This window comes from Cylas formicarius, unplaced genomic scaffold (genome assembly GCF_029955315.1).
Source record: "Cylas formicarius isolate icCylForm1 unplaced genomic scaffold, icCylForm1.1 PGA_scaffold_6__28_contigs__length_40554024, whole genome shotgun sequence".
NCBI lineage: Eukaryota > Metazoa > Arthropoda > Insecta > Coleoptera > Brentidae > Cylas > Cylas formicarius.
In genome coordinates, this window is record NW_026844347.1 from 26,320,701 (window position 1) to 26,343,344 (window position 22,644).

The window sequence follows — 22,644 nt, forward strand, 5'->3', positions numbered from 1 at the left end:
GGAGGTTTAGTCTTCATTTTTGCGAATTGTTTGACATTTATGGTGCGAATGCACAATGAGAATAAATCCTGATATTTTTGTCTCGTAACATAAAAATCTTCTGAAAAGTATACTTTTAATGTGTCATGATTGTTTTTGTTTTTCGAGCACTATTCATTTTGTAAATATGAGATATTGCAAGTCTCGCATGAAACATTTAATCCTCGAGCAGTACTTGAGCTTTGTTACGGTGTCGTTAAACACCCCAAAAATGAGTTCTTAAAACGAAAAAAAATTGTTTGAAAAGAAAACATAGCAAGATACTGCAGTTAATTGAGTAATATCATATCTATCACTATTTGTGTCAAATTCTTTAAGTTTTTTTTCCTTTTAATCCCATCTCTCACCCAGTATCTGAGAGAAATTTTCGCTTTAGCTTGAACGAAGCAATAACAAGCTGCTTCCTTTTTTCGAGCCATTTTTGATGAGACCTTTTAATACAAAATCTCTACTTCACCCTACGTTCAAGAGAGAAATGGAATCTATTTATTTACGTATCAGACTGACTCTTTAAAAGAGTTTGTCAACTCAATCCTTCCGGTAGATACAACACGCACGGAGCTTCAAAATAATATAATAATAAATAAAATTAATTAAGTGAAATATTTGTCTATTTCTCCATCGTTGACTTATACGAGAATTGTCGTTTTAGGATATCGAACACTGCTACTACCACGGCAAAGTACAAGACTATCCGGGGGCAACGGCGGCCTTTCACACGTGCAACGGAGTCAGCGGCGTCATCCACGTGGGCAACGAAACCTTCGTCATTCACCCCTTCTACGGGGGTGACCTTTCGGTCAGTAAATTTTTCGTATTCTTTTACGTCACTTGATGCGCTAAATTGATTGTAGAGCGCGAGTTAACAGAGACAAGAAACTCTAATAATGAAAAAGTTACCAAAAATCTTTTAAAGCTCTTTAGAGTGATAAACGCTTTCGTCAACGCGCGTAATTCAAAATAAATTCGGTATATTTGTCGGCAACCTTTTTTACTAATACTACTACTACTACAAGTTAGGGATTATATAATATTTTACTTATTAAAATTTGCATTTATTCTTAAGTGAATTGAGGCCTAAGTGGCTGTTCACAACATGGCTGCAACTATTATTATTATTATTATTATTATTATTATTATTATTATTATTATTACTATTATTATTATTTTATTATTATTATTATTATATCTTTAATATTCCATATATTTTGAATACAATCAGTGTGTTATGGATTTCGTCAAATAGGTGGAAATTAAGTACACGATATATCTCGCAAATTATACAGAAAACTACCTTAAAAATTTATATAATAAAAACAGTGATAACAAACATTAATAAGTAAAATATTCCTCTAAATTATGAAAACAGTTTTGTGGGAGAAAAATTTTAGTTTGGGTTTCATATTTTTTATATTACCACAGGTTTTTAGCTTTGGGAAAGTTTATTGTATTGTATTTTATTGTAACGCCGTTCTTCGTAAGATATTTTTTGAAAAGTTTAGTCAATATTTTTTTATAGAGAAACAGTCTTTGTTGCGTGTATTAAAGTCGTGAAAATCTCTTTTTTTTGTCAGTTATTTTTTGTTTTATACACCCATATACAAACTTCTAATATGTACATACACACTAAAGGCAGTATTGCAACTCTCACACCGATTCTGGAAATCAGATTCGTAAAATTCACTTGACTATTGGTGTTAGGACCAATATATATTTGTAATATAGCGATAGCGGGAATTATAGCTGGACCGAGACAGGCAGTAGTAAGCTACGATTTTAGGTTAATGAGCGATTCGTATTTAAAATTTCCCGCGTTAATACTGATTGGCGCTGTAAAAACGAATTTGTTTAAAATATTATATCGATTACTTAGTTATCCGGTAAGATTAAACTGAACTTATTGTTGTTTGTATTTTTTGTCGGTTTCCTCTACTTTTGTAATGGAAGTTGAGGTTCGAAAAGTTTAGAAAATATACCCCATCGAAACATTAAAGATCGTTTTTTTAAGCATAGGTGTCCAAGTCAAATAGATATTGTAAAATTGCAACTTAGGCGTATGCTTCCAATTTGAAATATTGGAATATATCGTAATATTTAATTGACACGGTTAAACGGCATAAACTTTTAACATACTGCCTAGATATGTTCAGATATAAGGTGAAGTTGTGCGACTTAATACTTTCCATTAGTTTAGTTAGTTAATTCCAAATAAAGAAGTAAAAATAAATAAATAAAGTTTCTATTGTTTAATGGGTAATTACAATTTTAAAAATTGTCTCTTGTAAAATTTTAAAAATAAGACTTTATACCGTTTGAGTCGTTGGTCCAGGTATTAATTAATATAGATAGTTTTAGCTGCAAATCCTTGAACAAAATTTTATTTTTGTGTGTGGGATACGGACAATTCCTTTAGGCTCCTGACTGTATAATTCTTGGGCAGCGTTTGTTTTCTTTTTACTATCAATTTAAGTGTAACAATCGTTTGCTTTAAAGTTATTTACGCTTTATATTTTCTGGTTGCCCATAAACAACCGAAAATCTCATTCAGCAACATAGCCGAGCAAATTGCATATCAAGCCGCGGAGTATATATTTTTACATGGTGTTTTTCGTTGTCAAAAGACTTACCCCCGAAGTCGGCGGGACCGCTTTGAAAGTCAAATGACCCACAAGTCCGCGTAAAACCCCCTCCGAATTTCCATACAACTTACCTCGTATAAATATTTATTTGGAAGAAACTTGTGTAGTCCGTTGTTATTCGGGTGCCATTAGCGTGGATTTAAGTCTAATGAAAATGGTAATTGATTTATGTAAATTGCTCTTCGAGAAAAACGGGACCACGTTTTTTGTTCCGGCCCTAGAGGGGCGATTTCGTCTCGAGAAGTGTATTTTTAAATTGTAATATTCGCGCTATGATGGCCATGGTGATATTTAAAAAGTGTCATTCGATATAAAAAAGACTGCAGACTATAACAAACTTAACAATTATAATACCACTATAAATTTACAAATTTACAGAAGGGATTGGTCGCATTCAGCGATACGTAACGGTAGCGATTGCGATTGGTAGCGTGTTGCACATTTCAATTTACAAAGCCTCAGCGGAAACGTCCGGTGGCACATGCGCTACAAATCCAACATATTGTGGGGTGGACACCATTTTTCTAGCGAGTTTATTTTTTGCTATGTAACGGTAGCGAATCGATCGGTATTGGCAGAATTTGGTCTTGAAAGAGAAATTCGGTTAGAGTGTATTGGACAGTGACGAAATTCCAGCATAATAAATATATGTTTTTGTTATTATTTATATTATTATTAGTATTTACAAAATTTACAAAAAAAAAATTGAGTGTCCCAACGGGAAAGTTTTCTCGAAAACCTCTCGAGCTTTCGAAGATCGTATCATGGTATATTTTTTTTCAAACGCTAATATTTTTTTTAAACGCAAATTACGGTCACATGAAATAGAGATGCAATTTTAAATTATTTGCAGAATGTATTTCCACTAAACCGAAGAAATATTGGATAGGAAATGGAGAAACCTGACAAAAACCTACACAATCATCAAAGACAATATAGGGAAAACTGGAAAGAACTAAGAATATTATTACCAGGTTGATGCAATGCATAAGGAGGACAAAACAGTTAACCTCCTTTACCTAATAACCTCGACAGCAGTTCCTGTTATAAGGAAAAAAGCCCATTGCCAAAAATAAGAAAAGACTACAATATATACTTCCAGGTGTGGTAGCTCTTCTTCTAGTACCTCTTTTAAAAATATCAAATGTCTCGCTGCTCCGAAACGTGCTAGATGTGATAAATTCTAAACTAAACCTCTTTTAATAAGTTTACAAATGTACTCCTCGAAAATATTCTAAGAATAAGTTGCCTTCATAACTATTTACAGTCTTCGTAATACTTCTGATTTTTTGGAATTGGACACCTATCACCTTCTTATCCTCAAATATTCGAATTGGTTCTGTTAATTCTAAAGCTATTTGACAAAATTATTCTCCCTCATTTCGATTTGAATTAAAATGTCCATAACGTCCGTTTCCACTAATTTCTGATGTAGTAGGTAATAGAGTACAAAGACGTTTCCACTTTATTCACACAGCACTACATACAAACACTGAATAAAATATACCTTCGAAAATATCTAAATCTCAAAATCAACAACACCCAAACAAAAATAAGACACCTTAACCTCTACAGTCTACATACACGTTCCTAATCGCTACCGCTACGTATCGGGAGCGCTTTGCTACTTCCGCTGAATGCGACCATTGTTTTTGTCTCTAAATTTGAGACATCCTTTAAAAAGGTGACTAACTATATTAAGCAGTTAAATCGCAGTATATAAATATTCTGCAAAGAGTCATAATTCTACATCAAAAATCAAATCGCACACATTTTTTCATTTTTCAAAAGACCATATATTTTTCCAACAGCACTTTATTAACGTTTCAAGAAAATAAATATCTTTTATGGTTTCCAATATCTTGGATATACTGTATACTTGTCAAATTTTAAATGGCAGAAACGATATTGTTAATAGTATTATGTGTTTTTAGTACTCGCTTTAGTAATACAGGCCTGTTCAGCATATTTGTGTTATTCAATGTAGAAATTAATTTTAAGCAAATTACATTTCTTTCGCATTTTGCTCGTTTCTCTTTCGGTCTTATTTATTTTAATTGTCCATTGATTTAATTATGCTTTAATTGATTTAATTATAGTAGGTCTAACAATAATAGTTATCGTCATTTAAAAAATCGCAGATCTCCACCAGTGAACTAATTGAAAAGTTTAAAATGGACACAAAGTAAAGAACAAAAATCCTAAGTTATGAGTACCAAATAACATTGGAATCCATTAATTTTTCGGTTAATATTTCGGTTAACATTTATTTCCAGTCTTCAAGAGAACAATAACAGAAATAGTGGTCGTCATGCCATATTAACAACAAACTATAACGGTTTATCAAAGAGCCGCTTGCTAAAACACCAATAGTTCTCTAGATTGGTTTCAAATTAGCTTCTATGAACCTTTTTGATACTCTATTGATAAACGTCGAACGAGTCGCGAAACAAGTATTTAATAAACGAGTCGAAACCTAAACCTATTTACGATTCCTTAGGGGCACTATCAATAAGCGTACGCAGGCAAGAGACGGCCGTACACTTAAAACGTCGAAACATGAAAGGTTTCTGCGTTGTCGTAATTAAAGACAGGCCAGCAATTTATTGTATGTAATAAACCTTTCAGGCCAGTATTGAATATTAATCAACAAGACAGCAAACGATGTATCCATTGAGGGGTGCCGAGCGAAGCTGAGTTTCTCGTAGGCTGGTTAGTCTTTGGTCTCTATGCTTCGCTCGGTGCAGATCCAAATAGGTAGTTCTGCTGGATATGCCAGCGGTGCGGCATGGACCGTCGACTTCTCGCATGGTAACCCAAGGCACTAGCTACTATACTCTGCGAGCACTTGCGTACCAAAAACCTGAAAACTGTCGGGAAATGATCAAAAATCCTATGCTCGAATTCAGATTAAAAGCTCGCTAAAAACGTAACTTAAAAAATTGTAAACAGATGTTAAATTGGAAGTAGCAGTAATAATTAATTTTTCAAACAAACTTCCACAGGCTACTGTAATACTTTCTGCAAAACTTCTGGGTTCCTCCTGCGTCGATTTTTGTTGAGTCGAACTTGCTGTTGGCTTCTTCAAAACTTTTGAAATATAACGTCAAAACCAGATTTACCACTTGTTCAAAAATCTCTCAACAACTTCGATCCGTCAAAGACAAAATTCCATTTGAGATGCCAGGAGTTTGCAGCATTCTATGCATATGCTGCAAAGAATACATTGGAGAGGCAGGACGAAAAATATCAAATGGGCTCAAAGAACATGAAACAGCCTGAAGACTAAGACAAATCAACTCATCAGCAGTTGCCGAATACAATTACGAAACCGGACATAAAATTTTATTCGATAAAAATAAAATCCTTGGATGTAATTAATTCTTTTACCAACAACAAATCCGAGAATCTACAGAACTCTATTAGCAACCTAACAATCTTAACCGCGATTCAGGTCTTTACCTGTTACTAATATGAGAATCAGTCACCCAAGACTGTGTTTATGCCGCCACCCTCAAACAATATATAAGCAGGTACAGAGTAAAATACGAGTCAGTTTCAGTTAAGCTTTGAAGAAGCCAACAGGATGATTGGCGAAACGTTAGCAAGTTCGACTCAACAAAAACCGACGCAGAAGGAATCCAGAAGTCTTGTAAAAAGTATAGCAGAAATAATTGTTTATCTTTAAATTGCTTAGACGCAATGCATAATAACGTTTGAAATTGATTCAACATAAAAATTGGTTTTTGAATGTAGACATTCATTTCTTGCTTGCTACCATTGTCAGTTGTCAGTTGTATATCTCAACTTCGGTATAGACATTCTGTTTAAATTTTTTTCTAGACAAAGTTAAAATTAACTTCTTAAAAAAGTAAATATCCCAAAACTGTAGAATACTGAGCTGAAGACATTAATATTTAGCCACACCACTTGTTCCTGTGATACGCCTTTGATACAAGCCACAAATGTTTATCAGTATTTTGGTTTTTAATTTTGCTTGTTGGATTTCGGCTCGAGGAATTATATACGGTATGATATGATATGACGCATATAGCCAAGTAGAATGCTCTTCAGACAAATTACTACAAAGTCAGGCTCCAATACACCGATGGCTGAAAATAAATAAGTAACGGTTATAAAATATAATGTTATGCTAGTGCTATCATACATACCGTACACAGAACCTAACTTGAAAGGCCTTGGTAATAAAGGGATGGCAGATGGCGTTTTATTTTCAGTAGGGAGGTTACAGTCCAAAAAGCTAAACATACTGTAGCAAAAATAAAATCCAAACTCATACAGTTTCAACATTAGAAGAAATAATGCACCAAGCTTTAAAAAACTTCAAATTAAGAGCATTTGCAGCACCGAGAGCACAAACGTAGTCGCGATCAAAAATTAAGAATTCAAAATAAAACTCGAAGCTTCCTGAACCTCGCCGCGGGTAACCCTCGAGCCGGGACAATCAAAGTTCTATTAAATCTTAATTGAGTCCGTAGTTTTTTAATGGTCTACGTTTATTTAACGTTTGGATTATTTCCAAGCGTGCCGGGGAATATTAAACGAGCATGTTCGCCTGACCTATTTGTCGCATAGGAAAAATTACCGTCAGCGAATGGGCGATGGGTGTGGCGCTTTGAAATGAGGGATGTTTTATAATGATTTAGCGAACTGTGTTTTTTATTTCGAAAAATTGCATGCTAGGAGCATACGGAGTATACGAAGACATAGAGAGGGCGATTTCAGAAGCTCAAGTATATCGTCTCTAAGGTTTTAATAATGGAACGATAAGAACAAACACCACAAAACTGGCTCCACAAGAAACTAAAAAAAGATATCTTCCAATGGAGGGCGCGTTAATTTTAAATTAGTTTTAAGGAAACGTGTGCTTTACTTCCATCTATCTTTTCCTTTCGGTTGTCCGACTGGTCACTTAAAAAATAATGTAACTAGTCTAGTGGGTTATTTGTATTGTTGCTACGTTCAAATCTCTCGTAGTAATCCGATTGTAGTATCGAAAATAATGTTTTTCATTCAGTAGCACTCCCAACTTGTCAGCTGTGACTAAACACTTGTATTTGAAACGGTCTGCACCGAAAGAAATCAAAGCTGATTTTGCACATCTTCATTAGGTGAATTTTCGTTTTCGGACACTAATAAAGGATGAATTGGTATTGGTATTGGTATTAAAGGGGGCGCCCTCGCGGGCGTCCAAGCACTTAGGCCACCAGATGGGCCCGTTGTGCCCCCAGGCCGCTCTAGAGGGCGTCCAGAATGCCGCCCCTCCTATAGAAGGTCAGCAACTCCTTTAGCCCAATACCGTGCACTGAGTCCGGATCGATCAGGGCCGTTCCGAATACTCCCAATGCACCACCTACACTCCGGGTTGTCTCCAATGCCTAGCAAGCAAAGATGCCTCCTAAGCCTGCAATGTCCTGTGTAGGCCCCTGTTAGTGCTCTACACTCCCTTCTGGTCAGTCTAAGCAGCTCCCTGGATGAATCCAGGTCCGGCCGCGCTGTGGAAGTATCTACCCCGATGCGGAGATGGATGCTGAGTTTGCTTACAGTCGAAAATAAACGCAAGATGGCGAAGTCGACCGATAAGATTATGGCTATGGTCTTTTGCTACTGTATTCACCAGAGACTATTTCTTGTTTCTAACGTGGCGAATGATGAATTTAAGTAATTGCCCTAACAAATATCTATTTTGAGGAGTCTCTAAAATCCTATTTAGACGACTTGCAAAAATCGTACAAACGCAAGAAGGCGTTCGTCTCATAAAAAAATTGAATTAAATGACAGTTGTAATTGTTAGTAATTGTTATGGTCACGTAAAAAATAAGAAAATCCAATTATAAATGTTGAGTACGTATTGGTACATTTAGAGAGTGGCCAAATTATAAATATTTTATTATATGCCCAATTACACATAAATAATAATGTTTGAAATAGTTCGACAGCAATTTTTTTGGTGGTTTTCATCCAAATCGTTTTATGCACCAGAGAGAGTGAAATAATTAAGGGATTTTCCTCATTATTATTGTTCTTGTTAAAACAGGCATTTCTTACGTGAGTTAAAATACTAGCTTTCCATACGCAACGATGTAATTAAGATATCATACAGCACAGACTGTTGGTTTCTGTTTCAATTGCTTACTTAGAGAGGAAGGGTGCACTTTTTATGAATAATTGTTAGTACTTACTATATTTATTTAACTTCCAAAGTTTTATTAACTACGTTTTTTCGTAATTTTAAATTTACTGTTTTAATTCATTCATCGTAATGTAGAGTGATATAATTCATGATACTGAGAAATTAGATGGGATTTCAGGAATTGAATTATGTCTTAGCTTTCCGTCTTTACGTTTTATCACTGAAATACTACACAAACTAATGACTTCAGTGATCGGTGCTTTTTAAAATTTCGCAGCAGAAATTTTAAGATTAACATCTTCGAATCGAAACGGACCTGTACAAATTTGGGACCATCGTTCGGCCGCCAGTAGGACGAACAAATTCGCGTCATAATCGTATAAAGTTTCGTCCCTCTTCAGGATTACACTAGGCTCTAATTTCCGTTTGCCGCTCGATAGCCGCGCGGAGCCTTTATAGATAATTTTCGTTTTGACGTTGCCGGCGCGAACACGCTACCGGTCAGATTTATCAGTTTCCGCGATCCAGATCACGAGATTTACTGTTCGAGGTCTCCATAAAATCGACATCAATTGTTTTATCCCGCATAATACGTATATACCTATCGATATTATATTGTAACACAATATTGGGGTTTGTCTGGTTTAATGGCGTTTCCAAATTAGCTTCGTCGACGGGAAACTGTATTGCCTCTTCGTTATCGGGCTTCTGCTGGCGGTGGTTGATCAATCCTAATCATTTATTTGGATTATCTTTCCAGAGCTTACCAGAATTTGGGAACAAGATTATGATTGCAAGATAATGTCATAAAAGGGGATTTAACAAGGCTATAGACTAGGATTTACATAAGTTGGTTAGTTTTGGATAGTTGAGGTCCGTTAATAAGAACTAAATTAATAATATAAAATTTGACAATTTGAGAAACAAGTTAATACCTGCAAAGCGATGCGCTTTTTTAATTCGCTGCTTTATCTTATCTAGAAGCTAATCAAAAATTAATTCCTTAGTTTCCAGTGCATTATTACCATCTTAACCCTAAAACACGATTATCTGCTACTCTTAAAATCCGTATGCATCGGAGAAACAGGTAGAAAAATATGAACCAGATTAAAAAACACCAGGGACCAGTCAGATCTCCACAAATTATGACATCAGCAATTTCCTAATATCATCACAGGTTTCATTAGAATTCGATCATCCGTGAAATATTTAAATCTGCTTGGACAGCAATCTGCCCCCTCAGTTCTATAGTCTGAACTGAACAACAACAACCACCCTTTGCATAAAAACTACCATTACTTGACTTCACTTTCCATTCACACGTTCCTTCATCGATTGAAGAAGCCAATCAAAGAAACTGTCTCTTGGGTTGTCATTTTCCGATAATTTTCAATGGTCAATACGAAATCAAATGGATTCTTATTAATTAGTTATTTTTGTTGTCTAAGGCAGGAAATTGAAAAAGTGGAAAATATGAAACAATTTACTTACGACAATATAATCACCTAGACGGGACCATATTGTAATATTTGTATGGTATTTATTGTAGACGAAATATTTGTATTTTGAAAAATACCAAGAACGTATTCCTAATTCAAAGAAAAAGGTTAGGAAATTTACTGGGCCCGGCTCTCTTTCTTCCCTTTTAGTACCTTACACCGTTTCTCAGCAAATCATTAATATTTACAAAAATATTCTCACTATTTTTATTTTAACCCGCATGATAAAACCGGTCCAAAATCAAATTAACACTCCGTTTTAGCCGTCGCCAGTATATTTAACTTCACTATTCTAGTTTGAGGGCTTTTTTGTTTGAAATCGAAAACCATTAAACGGTCCGGGAAAAGCAATAAAGTTATGTTCATGGCGGTGGGAGCAAACTGGGCGCTCTCCGAGACTAACACTTCGAGAGTCGACAGTTAATCCCTTTCCGGCTCCAAATCTTTATGCAGGATAATTATGCACGCCCAAGCGGGTTGCTGTGGTCATTCGAGTTTGTTTGGATGAAACGAAAGCATAATTTGAGAAAAAAACATTTAACATTTAAGAGGTTCTGAGTTTTGCGTTGCCATTGGACATTTCAATGAGAGCTTTCTCGAAAAAACTGTTACCTATAAGGACTTGGATAAAGTAAAATTTTAAGGAATCTATTAACTTAATATTCACATCGACTGGAATTAACAGTTTTGATAAAGTTCGCTGTATGGTAGGTTGCGCCCCTACCAGTGATATGAATGAATTTTTTGCGCCTTAAAAAACACCCTGATACGAATTTAAAATCGCTGTGTCGCTTTATTGGGAAAATATTGACGAAAATCCAAACTAAAACGAACAATTTCACACCATGAAAGTTTACCTCTTTAACGCTATATGTTTCTAACTCTTGTCTAACACTTGTCACCTTGTTTATTATATTTTGTTAACCATGAAGCTATAAATGTTTACCTCTTTGTACCATTTCTTTCAATTTCATTCGGTCTAGATACGTAGTTCTTAATATCCCTTATTGATTGTTTTTTTTTTTTCATTTCATTTGGATAAGTATTACAGTTATGTTATGCAATAATTATTATTTGTTTATATGCGTTTTCAGACTCGAATATGATTGAGTATATCTTTATTCTTCCAAAAAGTTTTAATTTTAAGTGAAATAAAAAAAAAATTCCAATTAGAGTGGTAGGGAAATTTTTTTTTATGGAATTATTTGTCAATATTTCAGGGGTCATTTTTTAGTTTAAGAAGGAAACTTTATATTATATATATATATATATATATATATATATATATATATATATATATATATATATATATATATATATATATATATATATATATATATATATATATATATATAATGGGTGTTTTTTTCGATGTACAGAATTTTAAGTTGGCATTACTGTTCAAGATGGCGACCGATTTAACAGCTGTCAAGTGATTTATTCTCAGTTTGGTTTGGCAATTCATCATGAATAGACTCACGCCTTACTCAACGCTTACAAATAGTGCAATTTTATTTCGAAAATAATGGTTCTGTGCGGAATACGTATCGCGCGCTACGTTCATTTTATCGTCGACAAAATCGTCCATCAGAGCAATTAATTCGATTAACCACGGAACGTTTTCGCACCACGTTTACTCTTATTGATAACTCGCATCCCCAGAGACGCCGTACGGTGTGTACAGAAGAAGCTATTGCTGCTGTAGAGCGTAGCATTGAGGAAGACCCGAATGAGTCCATCCGCCATCGAGCACACGAATTGGATCTGTGTCCATCCACTTTATGGAAGATTTTCCTGAAGGATCTTGGTTTACGTGCTTACAAAATTCAACTCGTGCAAGAATTGAAGCCAAACGATCATCGAGTAAGACGTAGATTCGTCGAATGGGCCCAAAACGAGATTGCCGTTGTTTCCGATTTTCATAAGCGAATTTTGTTTAGCGATGAAGCGCACTTCTGGTTGAATGGCTACGTCAACAAACCAAACTGCCGCGTTTGGAGCGAAGCTAATCCTCAAATGTATGTCGAAATACCGTTACATCCAGAAAAACTGACTGTTTGGTGCGCTTTATGGGCTGGTGGAATCATTGGTCCGTACTTCTTCAAAAACGATGATGGCCAGAACGTTCCAGTCAATGATGATCGGTATAGAGCTATGATTACTAACTCTTTCATTCCGATTTACTGAAAGACACGTTTGGTGACCGTCTAATTTCACGTTTTGGACCTGTGAATTGGCCTCCAAGATCTTGTGATTTAACACCGCTAGACTACTTTCTGTGGGGCTATGTAAAGTCATTGATCTATGCGGATCCACAAACGCTTGACCATTTGGAAGACAACATTCGCCGTGTTATTGCCGATATACGGCCACAAATGTTGGAAAAAGTCATCGAAAATTGGACGTCCAGATTGGACTACATCCGCGCCAGCCGTGGCGGTAATATGCCAGAAATCATATTTAAAATGTAATGCCACAAGATTATCTTTCGGATAAATAAAATTCATATCAATCGAATAATCCATCGTTGTTTTATTCCAACTTAAAGTTCTATACATCGAAAAAAAACACCCCTTATATATATAATATTTTTTATTTTCACAAATGGCATCTGTGCGGAATCTGTTCTTAATATTTTGAGAAAAATAAAAGTCTCAACATATTTCATCCTCATTTGTTGACTTTGAAAAAGGCATAATAAAAGTGCAATTTTGTTTTAAATGCAAAAAGTATAACAAACACTCAATTAAGAAAACTATTTCGAATTTAGAAAAAAAAAACGCTTTTAAAATACATCATATGAATTGTAGGACTTAAGTAATGGTCGGCACATTTAAGTGTAGTACAGATTAAACCAAATTGCTTCCATTACACTCGAATTTTACGAAGAGATTCGAGATCAACTTGTCTAGGTGCATATCGTAAATATTGGATACTCCAATTCGATTAGTTTTATTTATTTATTGGATAGGAACTAACTATCCAATGCGAGTTTGTCAAACAGCAAATTTGATTAAAATATCACTCGTTCATCGCAAAGTTTCTCACAAGGTCCGAAGTTGTGCGGTTTGGGCGGCAGCAACCCTTCAACCGGTAAAACAGTTAGAATAGTGGGAAACAGCACTCCGAGCGATAGGGGATTTCGGCATTTAATCCCGCTTTAATGGCCCAAGCTGTCTATCCTTCTAATCGAGGGATAAAGCCGCTCTAAGAAACCTAAAATAACAAAGTTTGACCAGGTCTTCGCAGCGCTACACCCCTCGTCCAAATTAACGAAACCTTGTAATTTTCATTACTTCAGATCACGAAATTATCTACAAGATTGTGAAAACGCGTGAGGGTGTCAGAGAAACGAAGCATTTAACTATGGTCGGACCTATGCCAATATCTTCAATTTTGCTTTACTTTCCAATCAAATCTTTTGCTATTTTACTTAATTTTGGATACCTATAATAACTCTGGAGGAGTTATTGCTATTATTTCTTTTTATTTTTATTATTAATTAATGGCAAACGATATTACAGTAATATTTGTTGTACATGTTAATAGGGGGTTTTTATACTTTACTTTGTGTTCATTTTAAACTTTTGAATTCGTTTTGAATCATTTTAATTGCTCATACCGCTTTTCAACAAGAGTAATTATCATTATTTCATTGATTATTAACTAATTGAAAAGTTTAAAAGTTACACACAGTAAAACCTCGTATTATGTGTGCTAGGTATCATCAAAAGAAAACACATCAAATTATATTTTTTTCAATATCTTCAAGTCACATCTCGAATTAAGATAGGAAAGAACATATCGGAAAAATTTCAAGTTTCAAAAGGCCTTCGACAAGGCTGCTGTCTCTCTCCGACACTGTTCAACATTTATTTGAATGAAGCCTTAATCTGTGCACCCTCCATTTTGCGGATGATCAAGTCAAGAGACTTAGAGTTTATAACAAGGAGGTTATTTGATGAATATATAAGATGGCGGTTTACAGTAAACTGTAATAAAACAAAATACATGTGCGTGTGCGGAGAGGAACAGGATCTGGAAGTTGGAAATAGCGTTACGGTGACGTCATGTGAAGAATACAACTACCTGGGAACTAAGATGGATAAGAGTGGACGAACAAGAAAGGAAATAGAAGACCGAATAGTGAAGGGCAAAAAAGTCATAGAATGTCCCAACTCTATTCTCTGGTCGACACATATTTCTAAAAGAAGTAAAAAATTTATATATGATGCTATATTTAAAAGCATGAATGCGAAACATGGCAACTAGACAAAGCCTTGAAAAGAAGACTGGTGTCCTCAGAAATGGACTTCTGGTGCAGAGCGGTCCGTAAATCAAGGATGGATCGAGAAAACAACCAACGAATAAGAGCAAACAACCATCCTTGAAGAAATAGACCAACGACAACTTATATGGTATGGCCACGTAGAGAGAAATGGGCGAAGTAAGATTACCGAAGCAAATTCTAAAATGGACTCTCACAGAAAGAAGGCTAAACGGAATACACCGAGCCATGTCAGAAAGGAACCTACAACCAGGAGACTGGGAATATCGAAAGGAATGGAAACTGGTAACCGGAAGACGTAGGACGCTATAGAACCTGACCTATATATATAGTTATTGTAGTTAGTTAGATGAGAATTCTCATACTTCCTTTTGTATATCTTTTTTTTACTTAACTTACTTTTGAGAACAATTAACGTATGTGATGGTTTACATATTATATTTTAGAGTTTGTAATTAATATATGTCTAAATAACGACTAATAAAACATTTGATCTTGTCCTGTATACTACTCTATGACCACAAACAAAACCAAGAGAACCACTTGAAATCTGCGACGGCTCCTTCCTTCACTGTTGAAAACAAAAATGACTAAGTCGATACTAAATCTTAAGTAAGCAATTAACTAAAACTAGCCGCCTCTAAGTTCCGTTCCGGATCGTTTCGTATGCAGCACTTTTCGGTAAATCTTCGTGTGCAATCGGGACCACACTTTATGGAAACTCTCCGCGTTTACGACTTATGATTATTGCCACTAAAGCGAGTTGAGAAGTAGCTAAGGAGCGATAGAGCGAAGACGTAAAACGCCAAATGGTCGGTTCTCGGTTTAGTTTCGTCGAATCTCGCTTATGAGGAACTTGAGCCAGCGGATTTCGCTTTGCAATGGAGTCTGTTGCAGAAAATGTTGTGTGAATATTGTTTTAAGTGGTGCATGTGAACCGAACGATAACACAGACTGGAGACGCTGTCAGGGTAGTAAAAAAAGATGCGAATTTGTACTGCACCAGTTGCTTTAAGACTTTTCTCTTACGCTTTTGTCATTTTTGTCTTATCTGTTTCTCATTGTCGGTTTTTGGTCTAATCCACAGTTTACGATTTACCGATGACTTGGATTTAAGAAGAATATTTTATGTCGTTCTTTTCGCTACTAAATTAGACTGGCACATAGTTTTATAAAGCTGGTTTCAGACAGTGCAATTATATTCCGTAAAACAAAACTTACAACGTGGACTATTCGAAATTGTGTCTTACAGTGATATGCTGTATTTGCATGAGTTTAATTTTTGTTGAAAACGGCAAGAGTTTAGAAGCAACAAGTTTGGCTATTGATGCCATATTTGTACCCCGCCAAATAACTGAAAAGACCATAGAATTAGACAGCCTTCATTGATCTTACCATAACATTCACCCCAATATAATAAAAGTCATTGAAGAGATAAACACCCATACATGAGACCGGCAAATAAATAAATTATTTCTACCGTTATCAGACAAAGAGGAGAAGGAAGTAAAGGCTTCTGGAGAGGGGAACCGCATAGTAAATAAAGAAATAAAAGTAATGCAAATGCTAATGCTAATGACGCAGTGATAATTTCAGAAGACAAAGATAACTAACAAAAGCTCCTGCATAAATAACAACATATAATTAATGCGCTTTACATGCGTTAAACGACTTTTCAGAACAACAGAAATTATCGATACGTTATTTGACCGAAAGAGAAGTGAAAAAGTTAGCATGTGAGACTCAAGATGTAGTAAAGTGGGCAAGAAACTGGAGAAGGGATTGCAGAGAGCACATAGACAGAACGTCAAATATTTGGTTAGTTAAGATTGCAAAAGAGAAAACAGATGCCGCTCCTGGAAAACCATTAACGGAAACACAGGGCTTAGTCCTAACGTAGGAAAAAGAAAAAGACTATCAATGCTTAATAAAGATAAAACATAAAAATTGCCCTATTTAAATGGAACCCAAGAAAAGCTAAAATACGTTTAATATCGATTCAAAAGTTTTGTTCCACTGCTTTAATTATTAATTTATTAAATGGTCAGTTTTGCTATAGACCAAGGTTTGAAAAATTATTTTCACCATAAAATTGCTGTACCGTTTGGTATAATCTGTTAACCAACATTACCTGCTTAGTTTTTATTCGAATAATATATTACCTGACGTAATATTGTATTGGTAAGAGTATACGAGAATTTGTTTCTCTTCCACAAATACACCTGCGGCTTTTTCAAAGAACGCAATTCACTCCCCGTTGCTAACTTTAAACAAAAAGCGTAGGGCCATATTGACGAGATGGTAACAGCATGTCCATTATTGTCGTGCTCTTCCTTCAATCTGATAAAGCACTACGGGTGGACCTTTTCCAGTCGGACATACGTACGTTCCAATCCCATTACTACGTTTCCGTGGTGTCCGCTTGGAAATATATCATTTATTTTTATACGTACGGATATTAAAAGCAGAAGAGAAACGCAAGGACCATTTCCTCCACCGGAAGATCCGATAAATCTGTTTTGTATATAAATTCGGAAAGAATTGACGTGTAAGATGTATCTGACGTTGTTATAGTAAATTTAGAAATATCATTTATAGATTCTGGTCGTAGGCGGTAGCATATGACAATTTTGTCTTCTTCCTTAATATTTTTTTACCAACAATTATGGTTTTCAATAGTTGGTAGTTTTTGGACAGCAATAAGTAATAGATTTCTTAAAAAAGTATCCAACATATACGAAATCAAGACCAGTATACACAACATTGGAGCAATTCAACAATTGATCTTCTAAGGGTAATGGGAATGCAAGAAAACACTGAATGTAGATTCTGTCAAGAAGAGTAGAAAACAGCGACACACGAATTAACCAAACCAGAGAAAACGAGCTACACAAAGAGACTAACCTTAATAAAATATCGAGCCGCAATAGATCTTTTGCTTCGCAATGACGAACAGCCTAAATGTTGGTCTTTATCTATGTCTCTATTTATCTCCATCTAATTCTAACTCTATTTTTATGCAGATATGCAAAAGGAGACTGACCTAATCTAAAGAAGTTATCGATTATCAAAAAAGAAAAGAGAACCCATTAACATAGCATAACGGAACTAGAATGATGATAGATGGAATATGTCTCGGAAATGTAGATGCGACGGAAGTTGTAGTACATTTATGAAATATATACCTCTATTAACCTTTTTAAGTAAACAGCATACTACCTTTTTCAGTTTAAAAGTCAACAACCAGCAAGTACTAAATTTTTAAAATTTTAAGATGGTGGATAATACCATTCAGATTACATGTCATAACGATCGGATAATGCTCAGTGATTCTTCTTCTTCTTATCTCTTCAATTTAAGCCTGTTTTTCTTCATCCAATTTACCTACTCGGTTTTTAATCATTTTCGCATACGCCCAACACTTCTTTGACCCATGAGTGATTTCTCATCCATTTGATTGATGTGGACACGCAACAAAGTGTTTTTTTTAAAACGAAGCAAGATACGAAAAAAACTCAAGAGACTAAATAGTTGCTTTATTAGTAACCTTCTGTAAAATTTGTGTTGAAAACTATGCATTTTGGGATCCATGTTAACATGAAAAAATTTTTCTTATTTTTTCATGTCACCTCACGTTATCAACTAATCCTCTATATTTTTCGTTGGTAACATAATATAATAATATAAAATTGACGCTCAACAGCAGAAAGAAAGATAATGCATTATTCACATAAACTGTAGGGTCTGAAGTATAAACCAGAAGTTTTACGAAATAAAAGTGTCTTTAAAGTATTCTTCTTCTGCGTTCAATCACTTCCTCTTTACAGTGCTATTGCGATTGAGTGAAAGGTAACTTGAATTTTGAGGCAAAACCTCAACGGGTTGGATTAACATGTAAAGCAATGGCAGAGGGCGGCAACGATCATCTAAATTGCAGAATACCTGTAACAGCTGAAAAAGAAAGTTTCATGATGACCGTCTTCCTACGTTTATAAATGAATAATTTTTATTATAGTATTCTTAGTCTAATTTAGTCCTTTCAAATTTCTAGGCATACTGTTTTCTCATACGCGATCTAACCCAAAGTGACTGCACGACTTTCTTTTTTCAGCAGAAGCACCCTCACGTGATCTTCGAGGCGCGGACCAAGGCGAACAAGGGGTGTGCGAATTCGGGCAGCATGGAGTGGCGACTGAACCCAGCAAATATGGGGTTTCTGCCCGGCGGCACGAAGATGCGAGTACGCAGAGACGTGCGGGAAGCGACCAAGTACATCGAGACGGCTTTGGTGATAGACAAGGCGATGTTCGAAAAAAGAAACGGGAGCACAAGGATAGACGTGGTTCACGACTCCATACAAGTGGCGAATATTGCGGACTTATATTTTAGGACGTTAAATACGCGTGTGTCGGTTGTGTACATAGAAACGTGGCAAGGTGAGTGATCGCTCGGTGCTTTTTGCTACCAAAGGGGTAACGTAAATCAGTGACTCTAAAAATACTTTGTTCCATTCTGAGGGGGATTTCGAATAATAATTGGAAAATTCATGGCCCATTAAAAGCGTTTAAGAGGCACCCTTTAAACTGTGTTACTTTTGTCCATAAACATAGCACATACAAACACGCACCTAATTTATTAAGCCATCCACAAAAGTGGTGGTGACCTTATTCGTACGGAATCTTTTATAAAACATATTTATAGCAATAGATATCAGGTCAGAGAGATGATTGATAAAATAATACCAATAAAAACTCACTCAGCGTAAACTCAAACACTCACAACAGCATAAAATTATCGATGTGTTTAAGAAACTATTTGGCTTTCCTTACAAATCACTTTCCTTAATAATAAAAGTCACCAACGACACTGTACTAATTAGTAAGAAACTAAGCAAAACTTCCAGTCTTTCTTATTAAATAAATTGAGTTAAGTAAATGGATTATTGTGTGTTTCTAATGATGTATTAATACATTTTTAATATGGCAAACAAGATTGGAAAGCAAAATAAACGAAAACTCAGTAATAGAAGAAGAAAATATAGAAAATCACCGGAGAAAGGTTAGAGAAAATATCAAAAACGCAACAAGAGAAGCGCTTGGGGAACGTAAAACCGACAGAACATCAAAAAGAATAAAATGTACACCAAAATGTGAACAGAAAACAAGACCCTATCTCAAATATAAGTCTACAAAAACAGGAGAAGACTATGAAGTATATAAAAGAATTCACAACGAAACAAACACACTAATATGGAAAAAGAAAACAGAACATTGGGAAAAATTCTCAAAAGATATGCAACACGACTTGCATGGTTTGCAAAAGGAGATCTGAAGAATGATACGTGGACAGCGACAAGAAATGAAAGACTTGATAGAGGTGAAGTATATCGAAAAAGAGACATGAACAAACCACTAAAAACAATTGTACAATACGCACTTAAGAAATTCAAAAAATTCGGTATAGGCCGACAAAGATGGAATACAGAATGAATTATTGAAGTAAGGAGGTCCCAAGGTAATTAGAGAACTAATAGCGTTTATAAACATGTTAATACGAAAATCGCAAATACCGGAAGACTGGAGGATAAGCATATCGAGCAATTAACCTCCTATACATGACTTTGAAACTGACAACAAAAATTATTACCAACAAAATAACTGCACTTGTAAAACTCTCTGAAGAACAACAAGGTTTCAGAAGTAGAAGATCTGTAATGGCGCAGTATTTCTAATTAGACAAATTATTTAAAAATCAATTGAGTACAATAGGCCAGTGTTCTTATGCTTCATAGACATAGAAAAAGCATTTGATAGAATGCATCTACAGGACATGATACACGATACATATACTTTATAACAGAAATATCCCATTTGATATAATAAAACGAATCGAAAATAAATACAAAAGAAATAAAATAGAAGCGAGGGTAAATTCAGAGCTAACTGACCCCATAGATGTATTAGGCAAGGAGGCTAACTAAGCCCATTATAATTTAACATTATATTACACGAAATAATTAGAGTAAATGTAAAAACAAAAAAAGGATAACGAAGATGATTTGCAGAGATTACTACATCAGTTTAATATAAACGCATAGAAATTTAACATGAAAATATCGGTCAAAAAAATTAAATAACTACTAATCCCTAAAGAACCAATGAAGTGTAAGCTGGAACTTGATTACCAAATTATAAAGCAAGTAATGAACATCAAATATTTAGGAATCAAATTATCATATGATAGTAACATAGAGGATGAAATAAGAGAACAAATTGCAAAAGCCAATAGAAATGCAGGATGCCTAAACGACACGATATGGATATCCGTAACTTCAAATAAAATAATAAACTGCGTTGGTCGGATAATTTTCTGAACGAATAAATAATCAAAACTTTAATTAATCCAAAACTAAAGTAATCAAAACTTAAGTTCTGCTTATTCGTGCTTAGTATAACAATATAAATCGAATCGAGAGAAACTTATTTGAATCACATTTTACGCTAATGCACCAATATAGACACCACATAATCCAGAAACTTTAATAATTTGAATTTGGAATTGTTGTAGCCTTAACCAATAGCGTCACGATTCACATTACTCTTTTTAAAATGCGCTTCCAAATAACTGTCGCAAATAACCGGTGATGCTTTAGGTGGAAACCAGGCCCAAATAGATCGTAACTTAGACATCGGCGACGCACTTTCCAATTTTAACACATATACGACGAGGAAATTGTTCAACGTGGACAAAGACACGACGCAATTGTTGACCGGTGAAGTATTTGTCGGCGGCGAGGCTGGGATTGCTGTTCCGGCGATGGTTTGCACTCCGAAATCGGTGGGAATCAGCGTGGACATCAACACCTACGAACCTCACTTGCTAGCAGGTAAACGTTTTTTTCTACTCCCGTCTGTAAAATACCTAATTACGCACCGATCTAGCTTGTGGGAAGCGTCACTTTACCACGTCAGTTTCGTTTCCCACAGATCCGAGCCACTTCGGACACTTCCGGAATTTTACCGCACGGGTTTGAGAGCAATCGGATGTTTTCGGAAATATTTCGATTCTGATGATCATGTCAGTGAATGTTTTGCGAAAATGTACCCAAAAACCAAACGGTGGTAGAAAAAGCATAGTATGCCACACGTATGGTAAACTTTTTAAGTCACTCGTTTATTAAACACTCGCTCCGCTCCTGTCAAATAAACTCGTGAGTCAAATGCCGTTTACAGCACTTGTTGCATAATATACTATTTTCTACTCGCGTCTGTAAAATACTTAATTATACACCGATCTAGCTTGCAGAAAGCGTTGCTTTACTACGTCAGTTTCGTTTCCCACGGATCCGAGCTACTTCGGACATTTCCGAGATTTTACCGCACGGGTTTGGGAGCAATCTGATGTTTTCGGAGATATTTCCCACGCCTTGAATTTTGATGTTTGTCAATTCTGACGGTGACAGTGAATAAAAACTAACGGTCGTAGAAAAAGTATAGTATGCAACACAATCGGCCGACTATCTAATTCACTCATTTATTAAACACTCGCTCCGCCCGTGTCAAATAAACTAGTGCGTCAAATGCCTTTTACCGCACCTATTGCATAATATACTAATTTTTAACTACGTTTTATTTAGGCACTGCTTCATAAGGAAATTCAGACTGCTTAAATTTTGAATTTTTAAACAAATTAAATGTTTTGTCCCAATTTACTGTCTTAATTTAAATGCGTTTTCTTACAAGAAATGTCTTTGTTCAAATAGTATTAGTTAACTGCAGAAGTTGTTATATTAAAAAAAGAATGTCATTCACGTAATTTTAAGATACTAATCCAGATCTTAGCCCGGAATATTCATTTCTAGAGCACCTCTAATTTCATTTGTTAGTTTTGGTTGTTTATATATTTTGAATCTGCCAAAAAAATACATTCGACAAACCTAAAATAATGTCATTGTGCAAAATTAAGCCCTTGCACTCCAACAATTCTTGAATTACTCTGTATAATTTTTGGTTTAATCGCTTATTT

The 22,644-nt window shown here is 35.2% G+C and overlaps 1 protein-coding gene across 6 annotated transcripts in view; it reads left to right on the forward strand.

Moving 5' to 3' along the window:
* Window positions 1-22,644, forward strand: part of LOC132704027 (disintegrin and metalloproteinase domain-containing protein 11) — a 627,178-nt gene that overhangs the window by 560,749 nt on the left and 43,785 nt on the right. For 5 of the 6 annotated variants that reach the window (XM_060673635.1, XM_060673633.1, XM_060673636.1 and 2 more), the window contains 3 exons: window positions 692-838; window positions 18,731-19,055; window positions 21,272-21,505. In XM_060673635.1, the coding sequence (XP_060529618.1) occupies window positions 692-838; window positions 18,731-19,055; window positions 21,272-21,505 (706 nt within the window). The remainder of the gene's footprint in view (window positions 1-691; window positions 839-18,730; window positions 19,056-21,271; window positions 21,506-22,644) is intronic. The other variant, XM_060673634.1, reaches the window with a different exon arrangement.